This window comes from Diadema antillarum, unplaced genomic scaffold (genome assembly GCF_040938485.1).
Source record: "Diadema antillarum isolate AM-2024a unplaced genomic scaffold, OU_Dant_1.0 seq00001857_RagTag, whole genome shotgun sequence".
Lineage (NCBI taxonomy): Eukaryota > Metazoa > Echinodermata > Echinoidea > Diadematoida > Diadematidae > Diadema > Diadema antillarum.
In genome coordinates, this window is record NW_027272529.1 from 163,080 (window position 1) to 180,195 (window position 17,116).

The following is a 17,116-nucleotide window of genomic DNA, read 5'->3' on the forward strand; positions in this document are numbered from 1 at the left end:
CCCATAGACTTGTCAATTGTACAAGATCAAAATGTATACAAATATGTGGATAATTTTGCACATAGTCTGCAACTTTTATACTCCAACTAAACATGGCATGTTATATCAGCGTAATCACAGTAATTTTTTTTACTGCTCACCATTACAGTATGTATGTCATGTTAATGTTTGTGTGTAGACAGAAAAGAAGCCAGATTTATTACTACTGGTACTGGTACATCCAAACATCACTTTTTCTTGTCAAACAGACATTCAAATAATTGCATCTCTCTAGTAGTGTATCATTTATGTAGCTTGTCAGAAAAACAAACAAAAAGAAAAGAACATTGTATGTATAATAAATTGTGATTATTATTTTTTATGTATGCAACCTCCAACAGACAAAGACATAGAGAGTCTGGTGAACATCATCTGCATCATTCTGAGGAAGTGTTTCCCTAGAAACCGTCTCCCGCTGCCCAGCATCTTGAGTTGCATCCATTTCACTCTTCCAATGATCCCAGAGGGCCACCCACTACTCCAGATTCCCACTGGTAAGACTATCACAGAGGAAGATTATACAGGTAGCTGCTGGAGTTCCAAGAGAAATGTATGTTTGTGTTTGTTGTGTATGTGTGTGCATATGACCATTTGCTGTACGTTACCCCGCAATTCTTATATATCCGTGACCTTTGGCAATACTGTATACACCAGATATTTCGCAAGTCGGGTGCTACTCGCGAATTTAAAGACACACGAAAATATTGATTCTGATTCTTACATGCATGTGACATGCACGTAATACATTTCTCCGTTCAGTACTGTACTCCACGATCGCAAATTTAACTACGGGCGAAATTATCGGGAAGTCCCGATTCACAAAAATTTAGACTCGCTAAATATATGGCGTTTACAGTAATATCTCTAAGAATTTAGGCAGATACAATTCATTGTATGTGTTCTATAATCTGCAATTTCATGTGCGATGTGCATTGTGGTCTTTTTACATGTAGTTGCAAAACTGTTAATTTCTCAATGAAATCTCAACTATCTACAGTATCTATCTGTATATCTATCAATCTATCTATTGATCTGTCTTATCTATCAATATATCAGTATATCAATCTATTTATTCAAATTTACAAGTGTACCTAACTATCTATTATAATCTATCTGTCAATCTACTAACCATCTATCTATCTATTTATATATTTGTCTATATATCTATTTATCCGTAAATCTATATACAAGATATATTTATATGATATATTAAATCATATAAATCTATCTATCTATATAAATCCATATATTTTCTGGAGATGATGGCATTGATGAGAGTGATGACCAGGATGATGATGTCAGCAGTGGAGATGAGAACAAGGAAGAAGAGAAACCAAAGGTAACATTAGAGATTCACTGACACAGTATGCTATGGGTTCATGGTGGAAAGTTTTGAATGACTCTTTGAGGGACCTTCAAGACAATTTTATTTACAATTGTAATTCAATTTTATTTCAGTTCATATTTATTAATTTTATTTGTTTAACAAGGAATATGTATAATGAATATAATGCATGTGTACAAAACATATCATACTAGAAAAAACACAATATACATATTCTGAATATATCTAAATATAGTATAATCACACAGTACACTGTAGGTTGTGAAACCAAAATGTATATGTACTTTATATATTTTGTTATACAGTTTATATAATTTCACATCATGTCATACATAAACTGATAGTGCTATGTATAGATTTGTGGAATTTTTTGTGGTCCTTAAGCATATGAACTAATGCTCTGAAAAACCCCTTGAATATAATTACATACACTGAACAAAGATGACGATACAGGAGACCCACATATTTCAGTAATATAGCACTGCAATGACATTCCATTGCAATACCACTTGCTCAGCAAGTACACTTATGTAGAGATTATGCATGCTTTCTTCTTTTGTTCTGCTTCTTGAACCTCAATCATGCATTCTTATGTGAAGTTGCTACAGTAATTTCTTATGAATTTCGAAAACATTCTTATTCCTCATACCAATCTCCATAGATTTTGAAGCTCTGTACCCGTATGACCAATTTATAGATGTTCAAATGCAAAAGTCTTCCAATCATGTGGAGGTCTCCTTGTGAATTTGTATGACAAATGTTTTGAAATGTCTTGTAAACAGACTGTATCCAAAAGATGGCTTACATTATGACTTTAAATTGATGAGGTTGCTTTTGATGCAGAGTTGCATCTGACAATGGTCTTTCGGTGACCATGGTAATGATGCTGTGATTGCACCAACAGGTGGCAGGCGGAGAAGGAGGAGAGGGGGACAAGTCCACCCCCACTGAGAGGCAGCATCGCACCCCTGAGGATCTGGCCATGTATCACGACTTCTTTCCAGAGCTCACAGATTTCGAGGAGGCAGGTTTTCAGGTCTTCCTGGATGTACAGTGAAACCTGTTTATAAAGACCACACATGGAAGACAGAGAAAGAGGTCTTTCTTTATATAGCTAGTGGTCTTTATAAACAGGATCGTGAACATATACTCGTTATGGTAGTATTGTTGTGGTCATAATAAAAAGATGGTTTCTTAAAGGAGGTTTAAGCTTAGCCATTTAGCAATAGCCATACTTAAGCATTTGTAGCTGACTGATACATAGAATGCAAGTTATATGTACTGAATAAGCTGTTATTTTCATAAGGGTTTACTTTTCGCATTGAAATTTCATGAATTTCAGTTTGATCGCAAATTTAACAAACTCACCAAATAGTTGCCATGCCCAATGGTAATAGTACATTTACGTCAGCATCGGCATCAATTTGCAAAAACAACAACTGCGAAAATGTCTGTTACCTCCTCATTTGCGAACTTCTTGTAATTTGTAGAGAATGCTGCAGGTTGGTTGAAAATTATTTCTCGTAAGTAAAATCTAAGTTTACGTATCTGAGTTATGATGATATTGATTTTTTCATATCTATTTTCTTTTATCAAAGAAATTGATACTTAGAGAAGTTCATACAGAGCATTTGTGTCAGAGTTCTTTTTCTTTCTCATGTTTTGCAAGTTTTTGCACTTTATTTTGATTTTGGCTATAGGTTGCAAAGGGCATAATCTTAGCTCAACACAGATCTATAGTTAACCCTGTCTCAGTTGGAAAATAAAGTAATGCTATAAATTATCGTTTACTTTGTAACTCTTCATACAGCTCATCCCCTTCATTTACCCCTGTTAATGACATCAGAAGTGTCGCTGTTGTGTCACAATGTGCAGTCTTCCTCTGATTTCAGCTGTAATCTCTATGCTTAGTACAGGGCTCGTACGCGTCATGGAATTTCTGGAAAGTCAGGGAATTTAAAAATACTTTTTCCAGAAGCAAAAAGTCAGGGAATCCATCTATTTCTTCTGGAAAGTCAGGGAAAATCATTTTTCAAGATATTTGTTAAAATGGTATTTGATTTCTCTTATCAACAAAGGAAAAATAGTTTGTCAAATTTGTGGTTTCTCGTATGAAGACCGTTTTCGTAATAGACTCCACGCAGATATTGTGTCTATTGCGTCCTTCATGTGCATGTGCACGTGTACTTGTGTGTATGACTATCGACTTGCAGTGGTGTAGGTGCCGTGGTGCCTTTGTGTACACATACATGTATGTGTGACATGAGCGCTGCTGGTGATGTGATTGGCATTAATTGCGTGTGTGATCGAAGCGTCAGTCATCTAATGACAGGAATGTATGATTACTTTTGGATCGAGATAGTGCTTTGATTTTTTATATAAGATTTGAATTAAAGCATTTTACCGCAGAATATTGACAACACAATCATTTCAGTGTAAATAATTTTGCATCATATGCCACTCATGTGTTCTTAAGAACCTCTCAAAAAATCGTGTCTGCTTAGCTTACTCGACGGACGATATGGCAACCTCGCGGTTGCTTATTTCCTAAGGCGCAATTATCGCAGGTCCACATTTAGGCTGCGCATTATTTTCGTGATTCTTTCTATACCTATCTCTTCCTCTTGTGTTGAACCATTTTGAAAGAAGTTTTTTTTTTTCGTTTGTGAAATACAGTGTAAAGTGATATCAAATGGTATAAAATGCGTTTGTTAAGTTTTTCTAAACACCAGCGCAAATAGAGTAACATATACATGCGTTCTTTACCGTTAACTTGCGAGGTATTTTTACGCTGTTGGTGCCCAGCGGGAATGCGATGATTTCATGAATCATTTTAGCTGTAATCTTATACAATGTATGATCGTTGCGTCCGAAGGGATTAAAAATGCGTTCTTTATTTTCTTCCGAAAATCTCTTCGTGTTTTGTACGTCTGTTCTTGAAAAATATGCGACAGGATTGAATTTGGAAGGTTAAGATCCTTTTTTAATACGCAAATCTACCTGCTAGACCATTCTGAAAGAAAGAAAAATCTTCATTGTGAAATGCAGTGTTAGAATTGTGATAATGAACAAACCCAGATCTATTCAAACTAATAAAAGCGTTTGTTTCTTTTTCTGATTTAGGTTAACATGTGTTATTTAACTATTTTTACGCTACTGTCACCTGGCGAGATCGCGATGATTTCAGAGTAAACATACATGTACATGCGTTGTTTACCGTTCAACTTGCGAGGCATTTTACGCTGTTGGTGCCCAGCGGGAATTCGATGATTTCATGAATCATTTCGGCTGTAATTTTATACAATGTATGATCGTTGTGCCCGAAGGGATTAAAATCTCTTCGCCTTTTGTACATCCGTTCTTGAACTGTTAGATGCGTTTGTTTCTTTTTCTGAACACCGATTAAGTATAATAGGTAAACTTGCGTTATTCAACTATTTCACGCTACTGTCACCCGGCGAGATAGCGATGATTTCATAAATTATTTCGGCTTTAATCATACACGCTCATATTGAAATTATTATTTGTTAAATGATGATGAACAAACCCAGATGATTTCATGAATCATTTCGGCTATAATTTTATACAATGTATGATCGTTGCGCCCGAAGGGATTAAAAATGCGTTCTTTATTTTACTTTAGTATTCCGAAAATCTCTTCGCCTTTTGTACATCCGTTCTTGAACTGTTAGATGTGTTTGTTTCTTTTTCTGAAAACCGATTAAGTATAATACTTAGTAGGTTAACATGCGTTATTCAACTATTTTTACGCTACTGTCACCCGGCGAGATCGCGATGATTTCATAAATTATTTCAGCTTTAATCATACACACTCATATTTAAATTATCATTCTTTGTTAAATGATGATGGACAAATCCAGATCTATTCAAACTAATAAATGCGTTTGTTTCTTTTTTCTGATCTATTAGGTTATTATATATGTGTTATTCAGTTGTTCAACTATTTTTACGCTACTGTCACCTGACGAGATTGCGATGATTTCAGAGTAACATATATGCGTTGTTAACCGTTAACTTGCGAGGTATTTTACGCTGTTGGTGCCCAGCGGGAATTCGATGATTTCATGAATCATTTCGGCTGTAATCTTATACAATGTATGATCGTTGCGTCCGAAGGGATTAAAAATGCGTTCTTTATTTCTACCGAAAATCTCTTGCGTTTTGTGCATCCGTTCTTGAAAAATATAAGACAGGATTGACTTTGGAAGGTTAAGATCCTTTTTACGCAAATCTATCTGGTAGACCATTCTGAAAGAAAGAAAAATCTTCATTGTGAAATGCAGTGTTCAAATTGTGATTATGAACAAACCCAGATCTATTCAAACTAATAAAAGCGTTTGTTTCTTTTTCTGATTTAAGTTAACATGTGTTATTTAACTATTTTTACGCTACTGCCACCTGGCGAGATCGCGATGATTTCAGAGTAACATACATGCGTTGTTTACCGTTAACTTGCGAGGTATTTTGCGCTGTTGGTGCCCAGCGGGAATTCGATGATTTCATGAATCATTTTGGCTGTAATTTTATACAGTGTATGATCGTTGCGCCCGAAGGGATTAAAAATGCGTTCTTTATTTTCTTCCGAAAATCTCTTCGCCTTTTGTACATCCGTTCTTGAACTGTTAGATGCGTTTTTTCTTTTTCTGAACACCGATTAAGTATAAAAGGTTAACATGCTTTATTCAACTATTTTTACGCTACTGTCACCCAGCGAGATCGCAATGATATTTTCATAAATTATTTCGGCTTTAATCATACACACTCATATTTGAATTATCATTTGTTAAGTGATAATGGACAAATCCAGATCTATTCAAATGCGTTTGTTTCTTTTTCTGATTCAGGTTAACATGTGTTATTCAACTATTTTTATGCTACTATCTCCTGGCGAGATCGCGATGATTTCAGAGTAACATACATGCGTTGTTTACCGTTAACTTGCGAGGCATTTTACACTGTTGGTGCCCAGCGGGAATTCGATGATTTCATAAATCATTTCGGCTGTAATTTTATACAATGTATGATCGTTGCACCCGAAGGGATTAAAAATGCATTCTTTATTTTTTTCCGAAAATCTCTTCTCGTTTTGTACGTCCGTTTTTGAACTGTTAGATGCGTTTGTTTCTTTTTCTGAACACCGATTAAGTATAATAGGTTATAACATGTGCTATTCAACTATTTACGCTTGTCACCCGGCGAGATTGCTATGGTTTCATTAATTATTTCGGCTTTAATCATCCACACTCATATTTGCTAACCAGCAAAAAAACTGGAAGGCGGAACTAAAAATGGAAAGGATATAATGATGAGTTGCACATGCATTCCAATTGTCCATTTTTGGCCACAAGTGTCGCTACATGAAATGTTTTTGAATGCGTTTGTAATATCTTTTTTTTTTTTTCGTTGCGGTGTGGTCTGACCTATAATCACGCACGCGTATACATTGTATCTCGCGAAAAAGAAAATTGAATGATTATGTTCAATAATTTAGTAGGAACATCGGAAGGCATTCCTATGTTTTATCGCGTTTAGAAGAAAACATGGAAGAAAACAGTTCCGTCCAAAGAGGGCAACATACACAATTTTGCATAATTCTTGTTAGCAGGTTATCAAAATTTGCTCAACATTTTACTGCTGGGTTTCTAAAATTGTTTTCTACTCACCTAATCCACATTGTTGTTTGGGGAACATTCCCCTTTAAGGAGCTGCTTTCAGAACAAAGCATAAGTGTGTATCATGAATCGAGTATTTGCTTCCTAGTATTATGATGATGTATTTTTACACACTTTAGAATAAGATGTGTACATCGTGTAAAATGGTCATGGAAATTTACATTTTCTGCTCTGGAAAGTCATGGAAAGTCAGGGAATTTTGAAAATGTGAAAGTGTATGAACCCTGTTAGTATTACTGCTTCTGCTGGCTACTTTGCACAATATCCTCTGCAAAGCTGACATGACTTATTGTCAATGATGCGACAGGTGATGAAAGAATCAGAAGAACCTGAACCAGAGGAGGGTGTCCAGCCAGGTGCAGACAACTTCATCCACATCCCCACCGCCAGGAGCGACCCACTAAGGGGCAGCTCCAGGGCAGGGAACAGACATCCCTCACAGCCACAGCCGAACCTGCGAGAGAACCGATTCAGCCTGCCCAACCTGTCAAAGTATGGCAGCATGGTGGCCAGCTACCACACCGGTGGCGACGATGGCAACGTGGACGGGAAACAGTCACGTCTGAGCTCAAGTCGGCAGGGCGCTCCTGCTGTCGCCGCCACGACAAAGACGAACTCCTGGTTCCCCGTCGAGAATCATGACTCGACAACCTCTGCGGGGCACTTTAACATTGGAGGATGTGCCAACTCGGGTGCAGAACCCTCATCCTTAAGGACTACCACACCACGGGTGACGGCAAAGCAGTCACGCTCTTTCCACAACCTCCGAAGGAACCACTCCCCTCCAAAAGAGCCCAAAGGACTTAAATACACCAGCCCCGAGCGGCACTTGACAACCCATGCCCTGTGGGGCATCGGCGACGAACACCCCACGGAGAGCATCGACTTCGTCCGGTCGTCGATGACGATATCAAGGATGACTCTGCGCAGCCCGGAGGTGGTGCCGGACGAGCCACTCCTGGCAGAGCCGATAAGCTGGGATGAAGTGAAGCCAGACATGTACGGAGACCTGCTTGCGAAGACCAAGAGAGTTCTACCATTCAGGAGGATTGCCCATCCTGAGATTCACGGACACTTTCCCAGCCCTGTGGTGGAGGAGTTCTATGACAAGCCTACTAGTGTACAGAGGTGAGCAGAATCATATCTGGTAGCATGTAAAGTCACAGCTGATACCATGTAGCAAAGTCACAGCTGATATGTCAGCCACAAGAAGGCCTTTATCACAACTTTGAGGGATGTACATTACACTGTACAGTCAATGATACTGTAAAAGTGGAAATTTTCATGCGTTTTGCATGACAGGAAACTAGCGCAAAAATAAAACATGCAATATTTTTTATTGCCTGTTTAATGCAACACTATTGTAAGTTTTGATTCCACAGAATTGAAAACAATTGAAATTCATCTTACACTTCTTTATAGTAGGACAGTATTTGTATTGATGGATACATCAGATACATTTTATTTCACCGAATATCCTGCAATCGGAGGACATACAGTACAAGTATGATTGTACATTTGTAGATTGCATGGAATCATACGTATTACTGGTGTATTGGTTTTTAACGAGATTTGTTAAGCCCCCGTTCCACTATCACGATTTGGACCCCGATCTGTCCCGATCTAGCAGATCGGGAGAGAGCGGCAAAAGCGTACGGGGATCGGAAGCATCGTACCAGCAGCGTGTGGAGGTCGGGGTTGGAGCGGGCATTTTTTCAGATCGGGAAGAAATTTTGAACCGGTTCAAAATTTCTTCCCGATCTCCCCGATCAAAATTGACATATTTTTAATCGTAGGGCAAGCGGGGAGAGCGCAGTGACAGCATAAACGCAGCGGGGAGAGCGTAGTGACGGCGTAAGCGCATCGGGATGAGCGTAACAAGGTCTTTCTGAGCGTAGTAACATCGGTACAAGAACGGGAAGTAATTTTAGCTGCAATTTTCGAAGAAGAAGAAGAGATGAAGAAAAAGAAGAGAAGAAAGCAGCGAAGCAGCTACCCAAAAGGCGAAGAAAGAGAGACTGCACGTGATGCTTAAAGAGGAGGAAGAGCACATAGCAGAATTTTGAAGAATATGAAATCATCTACAACTGGAGGAAGACGGACTATAAAAGCAGGGACATCAATAAAAAGCCTTGGAAAAATCAGCACGTGTTTGTTTATACAATGCATTGCTGCAAAAGAACCGTGAGTTGAGGAGCCTCTTCGAGGTCCACAGTATATTTCTTCGGTTCTGCATGCTAATAAGTTGACTGACTGCAGACCGACAGTCGAATCGGGGTACATCGGGGCACATCGGGCACTTTTCAGCTCTCTGAATGGGGTAACAGCGTGATAAGATCGTATAGATCGTTCAGAGCGTAGAAACAGCGTGCATCGATCGGATAACATCGGCAACATCGCACTGACAGCGTAGCTACATCGTTCTAAAGCGTACCGGCAGCGGCAGAGATCGTAATGTCTCATTCCCGATCATCGTAGTAAGAGCGTAGCAAGCACTTGGAAGTCGTAACTGCAGCGTACTTAGAGCGTTCTAACATCGTACTGTGTCCAGATCGGCTCAGGTTTTACCCGATCCTTCCCGACCTGAGAAAATTGTCAAATCGTAGCGAGAACGGCATAGTGGAACGGGGGCTTTACGATGTTGATATTTTCGTTGTCAGGTTTTGCCTCACTGTAGAATGTTGCCTTTTAGAGGACATACATGTAGATTGCATAGGATCATACTTATTATGCCTCCGCAACGAAGTGGCCGGAGGCATTATGTTTTCGGGTCGTCCGTCCGTCCGTCCGTACGTCCGTACAAATGTACGTCCGTACGTCCGTACGTCCGTACGTCCCGTTTTGTTTTTGTCGATATCTCAAGAACCGTGAGGTGGTTTTACATCATACTTGGTATGAGGGTATATCCTTGGGAGATAATACTTTGTGTGGATTTTAGGGTCACAGGGTCAAAGGTCAAAGGTCACAGGTTATTTTGTGAAAAAAAAATTTAATTTCATGTTTTTCTCCATATCTCGCAAATGGTTCAAGGTATCTTCATGGAACTTTTATGCTTGTACCGATGGGCAGTGATTATCTAGGGAAGTTGGGGGTCATGGGTCAAAGGTCAGGGGGTCAAAGGTCAAGGTCAACTCCTCAAAATATCACTACTTTCCTTATATTTATGCAATGAATGAAGGTTGTTTTTTTTTTAACTTGATGTATACATGTATTACCCAATATATATTCTGTGGGAAGTTTCTTGCCAAAAGGTCAAAGGTCAAAGGTCAAGTGAAAGTGCTGAATTGCACTTTTTCCTCCATATCTCAAAAGTAACTCAAGGTATCATCATGAAACTTACATATTTATGCATGTTCAACCTAACAGTGATTCTCTTTGGAACTGTGAGGTCAAAGGTCAAAGGCCCGGTTTAGATAATGCTATTTTCCCATTTGATACTGAAATTATACTTTTTCTCAATACCTTGAAAAATTACTCAATGCACAAACTTATAAAAGGGTCAAAAGTCAAGTAAAAATCATCAGTTCCCCAAATACTTGCACTCTGACATTTTAATCATTCATCCAATTGAACCTAGTTCTAGGAAAGTGAACATTAAGCACATTTGTGTCAAACCTGTCATTTTGATATTTTGCCAATTGTTTGAAACTGTCATCACACATTGTCAAGACATTGTACTATAGACCTATTAGGAGAACCATGCATTATGGCGGAGGCATATCAGTCGCTGTAGCGATATATCTAGTTTCTGATGTATTAGTTTTTCATAAGATTTGTTACTGTATTGATATGTTCGTTGTTCGTTTTTGCCTTATTGTGGAATGTTGCCATTAGAGGAGATACAAGTCTGATTGTACACTTGTGGCTTGCATTGGATCATACTTATTACATTGGTTTTTGATGAGATTTGTTACGATGTTATTTTTATCGTTGTTTTTTGCATTACTGTGGAATGTTCCAATTGGTGGGGGTTGTAGATCGCAAGGGATCATACTTACATGTACATCTGATGTATTGGTTTTTGATAAGATATGTTTCAATATTGATGTTAGTTGTTGGTTTTTGCCTTACTGTAGAATGTTTTAATTGGAGGACATACATGTAGATCGCATGAGATCATACATACTTCTGATACATTGTTTTTTTATAAGATTTGTGACAGTATTATTGATATGATCATTGTTGGGTTTTGCATCACTGCAGGGCGTTGCAACTGGAGGACATAGATCGCATCATCCACCCACAGAAGGTAATGGAGAGGACTGTCTACAATCTCGATGAACTCATGAAGAGTGGTGCCACGACCTTTACCCCCAGCAACAGCAGTCTATACAAGTGGGTTCATGAATATTCATTTTTTTAAAAATATTATGACTGTTAATATAACTATGCATAAATGATGAAATGATTTGTAATCAAATTACACTGGGCACAATGATGCTGTGAAAGAGAAAAGACACCAGAACTGAACACAGAGGGTGATTATGGTATTCATTTCATATTTCCTCACAATATCTTTGTATGTTTGGTCAGTGTTCAGTCAGCTGATGTTGGTAGGAGTGTCTGGCTACCATACAGGCCTTACTGTAGATACAGCCGTCTGACCTCTTGATGAACTTGTCAAATGCAAGTGAGAATTTTGCAACTGATTGACAAATTGCCCTACACCGACGTAAACAAGCACTGAATTGATCAGTGTTTTAGTAGTAGCCATGATAAAAGAAATCATGGACATACATCGTACATACTCGAGCAGGATTCAAACGTACGACCTCCTGATCTCCGTACAGGTGTCATCTCCACTAGGCCACTGAACTTCCACCCGACAGCAATTGCCGGTTCTAATCATTATAGCATACAGAGGGTACTAAGTAATTATTCAAATTTATGAAATGGTTCCGTCGAGATGTTTTCATTGCAACTGAGTGACAAATTGTCGTACATCGATGTAAATAAGCTCTGTGAAAAGGCCCTGCTATTTAGTGCTTATTTATGTCGATATGGGTTGTCAATCAGTTGCAATGAAAACATCTCGACCGAAGAATTTCATGAAAGTGAGAGTTTTATGTTTATGTGTGCCTGATCTCGAGGAGCCTCTGTTAAAAGCCCTCATGCTGTTAGAACATTTGACAGACTTGAGCACCAAGAGCCAAAGCCAGTAATTATTATTCCAGAGCCAGCAGAAAGGCTGAGCTGAATGCCACTCCTCATGAATAATGAAGGTTGTCGTTCAGACCAGTGGCACTAGTTCAAGAGCAGGAGCAGTCAGAGAGGTCTGAAAAAGCCCTACTACTGGGGCTTGCTTCTCACCCGAGGTTTGACTCCGCCCAGCGTGATAATCATCTGCTCATATTTGCATGTGCCACATCTAGAGTTCCTTTGACAAAGGCCTATTAAACAGGCATGATACTAGTATTCTGAAGATTTAAATCTGATTTCAATTTTTTTTTACTCAAGTCTATACACATTTTGCTTTTTCCATGTATGAAAATCACCTTAAAATTTTGATTTCCGTTTTTTTCAACAAATCTCAATGTCGTCCCTGATTGTTTAAAGATAGGGCTACTATTGTAGACATTTAGTGGAGTAACAACCAACCTTGAATCTTCCACACAAGCCTGTTGCATCATACTCTTTCTTGATATGAATTACTGTACATTTATGTCTGTCCTTGTCCCTGCAGCTCAAAGTCTGGAGCAGAGGGAGAATCGTCTCCCCTCGTCTTTAATTCCCTCTTTGAAAGTGGGAATCTCAGAAGGGCAATTCAGGTAACATACTTTCTACTTCTTTCTCTCTATCTATATTCTATATACGCACATATCATCCCTGGGATGACAAGATGACGTATTTCATTTGACATTGATTTAAAAAAAAGACGCTCCACGATCAATTTTTTATATCAAATGAAGAGTTTGATCGCAAAACGAGTTAAATCCAATCTTGTTAATATGAGATATTTGCAATTAACCTTGCTAAAAATGAACAAAATGGTAGAAAATATTGTAGAATACTTTGTAACTTCAAAAATATTGTTATGTTTCAAGTGAGGTATCATTGGAAAGGTTTCATTTTGCTCTAACTATTGATGGATTTCACTTGCTTTAAAATGTGAAAATGGCTCTTGACCAGTTTTTGGATCAAATTCTTCATATGTATTACACACACGCATCATCCCTTGGGTAACAAGAACTTGTATCTCAATTGGCATACTATATATTCAAAAACTTCCTTAATCAATTTTGAATATCCAGTATTGAATTTGGATAACATTACAATTGTTTATTTTTTATTTGATAATAGCCTGGTTTTAATAATAGCCTGGTGATTTTCGGTCCACCATGTACCAAAGTCTTTCTGGAGTGAGAGGTGGCCCTGACAAATATGAACTCAGATGTTTTGATCAGTACTTTCTGATCTACGTGAGGGTGAAAGAGAGCATGGTGGACCACCTGCCAAATGTTCCCGTTTGATAAGAAAAGTCCTGTTTCAAAGGAAAGAAGAAGGTCCATCCAACACCTTGGGCCGGATGCATAAAAGGTAGCAATTGCTTGTGCTAGCCTTTTACTCGAGTCCATATGCATAAAAACAAGCAATTGCTTGCGAGCAGAAGCTTTTGCTAGCAAGCACAAGCAATTGCTTGCTGCCCGCAACAAATGCTTAGAGACCAAGCATTTACTTAAAAACGTATTCATAAAACATTCCTTTTGCTTGTTCTTGCTAGCAAGTGCTTACGATTTGCCAAGCTCTGTAAAATGAGCTTGAGCTTTTGCTTTTTTTTAAAAGTATCATTTTCATATTCATAAAAGAAAGACCACACTTGTGCAGGAGTGATATCAATCTTCAATAAATTACTCCTAAGTTAGTGTAAGAAACTTTTTCGTTTCAACAACGGGATGTCCATTGGTTAGCACGCAAAATGTGATGAAAAACAGGTAGGATGTCTCACTTCGGTGGAGGAGGAGACCTCTCTCCACGTGCGTGTGGCAGATCCAGGCTTCTACTGTATAAGCAGTGATGGGAATCAGCCAGTACGTGTGTGTGTATAGATGTGTTTGTGCGTCTGGTGTGCATTTATGAGTGTCATTTCATAGCTCTTCTGCTATGTCAGGAAATGTTTCCGCACACACATGTCCTTTCAAGTACATGCTGCCACACTCGCCTTTGTTCTTGTGTTCGCACAGGCGTGAAGTCCCTTTTGTTGAAAACGCAAGCCATTGCTTGTGTGGGACAAGCAAAAGGTATAAGCACTCGCAAAAGTTTATGCATATGGATTTAAGCTATTGCTTGAGCTAGACCTTTTGCTAGATGAGCTTGTGCTTTTGCTTGAAGCAATTGCTTACAAGCAATCACTTGTTTTATGCATTCGGCCCCTTGTGTTCCTATTTTGTCAACACCTGCTACTAATGATGTATGGGAGATGGGTGAGAGTTCCCATTTTTGAATTGATCTTTTTCCCCAGTTATTGCTATTTACATAATTTTATAGCTGGCAGGTACATGTGTAATCATATGGTATATATATATATGTTAAGAATTTCTGATGCATGTTTTTTTTAACACTGTTTGATGTGAGGATGTAATGGAATGAATTCAGAACTGTACATGCCAGATGAACTTTGCCTGAAAGTATCCTTGCTTGTGGAGGGATATCAAAAAGACTTTCCAGCCTGACTGTTGGTCAACTTTTGTTGCAGGTGCGCAAGTACGAGTATGATCTGATCGCCCGCACCGACATCAACAGCAACCACTACCACCAGTGGTTCTACTTTGAGGTGTCTAACATCAAGGCAGGGGTCCGCTACCGATTCAACATGATCAACTGCGAGAAGGTCAACAGCCAGTTCAACTCTGGTAAAAGCAAAAAAAAACACTCACAAATACAAACAGTCAAACAAACCAACAAGCAAGTACTGTAAAAATGGAAATTTTTGCCAGTATTTCGCACGACCAGATACTAGCGCAGAAATAAAAGCAGGCTAATATTTTTGTTTGTGGTATGAACTATTTAATACATGTATATTGCTTCTGCAGAATTAAAAAACACAATAGGCGGAAATTTATCTAAGTCAGCCGAGCATGAGCAATTACTAGAAAATGTCCACTCTAACGTTATACCATCAACAGTATTGTGTATGCAGTGAAGGGGCCTTATCACATTTAGATGCATAAACCCTTTTTTGAGACCTCACAAATTACAGTGTGTATACCACCCTTAAGAAGGGTTGTAATCAGTACAATATGTGGTTTTTTTTTTTTTTGATAGTCATTGGTAAGTTTAGGTCATGTTTGTTTATTTACATTTGCTTGTGGTTACATGTATTCTCATAATAATACTTTACAGTGTATTCATTTTATATGATGTTGTACAGGGTTCCTTGGTTTAGCAGATTGAACGCATTCTTTGTTGTCACATTTTCTACTTGAATCTGTAAACTGTTATGCAATCATTGTGCCATCATCCAGGCATGCAACCAGTCGTGTATTCCATGCGGGAAGCCATGCTAGGGCGCCCTCGCTGGGAGAGGGCAGGGTCGGAGGTGGCCTACTACAAGAACAACTACAACCGCAGCCTGGTGGCCACAGGGGGCCAAAAGGGCAAGACGTACTTCACGTTAGCCTACACACTCACCTTCCAGCATGACAATGACATCTGCTACATTGCATATCACTACCCCTACACCTACACTACACTGCAGGTAAGTGGCTAGTCTGCCATCTCTCTTGTTAAGAAGCCAATTCAAATTTAGTAACAGGGTGATTATTTGGCCAAGATGGTACTGCATCTGCCTCCCAATCCAAATGACCCAGGTTTGACTTACGAGTCTGGCTGAGCAATATAATGTGTAAACATCCTGTCCCCTCTAGTACGAGACAAAACACTCTTTACCGAGGATAGGATTTTAAATTAATGTCAGGTGTGTGAGTTCGTCATGACTCACACACATAAAAGATCACACTTCATACATTCATTGCAAAGAGCAGGGTGCTTACCTGGTGAAGTGGTTCAAAAGAAAACTTGCAGTTTGCGTAAGAATGGGAATTTTGCATTTTCATGCATTTCTTGAGTTGTTTGTTATAATACACCATTGACAGATTGATTGGGCTCAATAGGATAATGGATTCTCTGAGGGTAATGCATTTACTCTCTTCTAATGGTTGTCGCCCCAGAAGTGAGATACAGTCCCATCAGAGAATTTAAAAAATTTGTGGTGAAATGGCTCAGTCGGTAGCGTATTTGCCTTGCAATTGAATGGCTTAAGTTTGGGTGTAGGTAGGAAACCCAGTTAGTCTTGTGAGTAATTTTGTGTGTGTGTGTGTTGCCATGCTGTCCCCTCTACAAGAGGTGCACTCTGTCCCTTGGATAGGACATAAACTGGAGGCCCCATGTGTGAGAGAGTAACAACAAACGCATATAAAAGATCCTGCTTCATTCATTCATCGCAAATTGCAAAGAGCAGGGTGCATAACCAAGAGAAGTGGTCTTCCCCAAGTACACATTTGTATGTATGTGTACAGCTGAACTTTGTGAAACACCAGCCATTGTAGCTAGATATGGGCTATCCAGACATCTTCTCAGATGGAAAATAGAACAAACAAAGAAGCATATAAATGGTTTAGATTATATCACACTATATGCCTTCAAGCGATGTTTGAACTGTGATTTTTTTTTAGATGGACCATTTGACCAATCCTTGCTTTGGTTTTTTCTTTCATTACTTTTTTTTTTCTTTGATGAAAAATGACATATTTTGTGATTTGTTGTTGTTTTCCACCTAGGTGCACTTATGCAAGCTGGAGGCCAGTCTGGGGGAGTTCAGCAAAATCTACCTGAGGAGGCAGACATTGTGCCACTCCCTCGGCGGCAACGAATGTCCAGTGCTGACCATCACAGCGAACCCCACCAGTCTGGACAGGGAAGGGGTCACTCTGTTCAGTAAGTCAAATACAATGTATCAAGAAGATATGGGAGGAAAATAGCAGAAGAAGGAGGAGAAGGAGGAGGAAGGGGAGGGAGAGGAGGAGGAGGAGAAGCAGGAGGA

The 17,116-nt window shown here is 39.0% G+C and overlaps 1 protein-coding gene across 1 annotated transcript in view; it reads left to right on the plus strand.

The window, feature by feature from the left end:
* LOC139712788 (cytosolic carboxypeptidase 1-like) overlaps positions 1–17,116 on the plus strand; it is a 60,746-nt gene that overhangs the window by 33,816 nt on the left and 9,814 nt on the right. Inside the window, exons 10-18 of the mRNA XM_071624579.1 lie at positions 381–531; positions 1,291–1,378; positions 2,289–2,408; positions 7,385–8,205; positions 11,281–11,412; positions 12,761–12,845; positions 14,771–14,927; positions 15,540–15,772; positions 16,854–17,010. Of these exons, the coding sequence (XP_071480680.1) occupies positions 381–531; positions 1,291–1,378; positions 2,289–2,408; positions 7,385–8,205; positions 11,281–11,412; positions 12,761–12,845; positions 14,771–14,927; positions 15,540–15,772; positions 16,854–17,010 (1,944 nt within the window). The remainder of the gene's footprint in view (positions 1–380; positions 532–1,290; positions 1,379–2,288; positions 2,409–7,384; positions 8,206–11,280; positions 11,413–12,760; positions 12,846–14,770; positions 14,928–15,539; positions 15,773–16,853; positions 17,011–17,116) is intronic.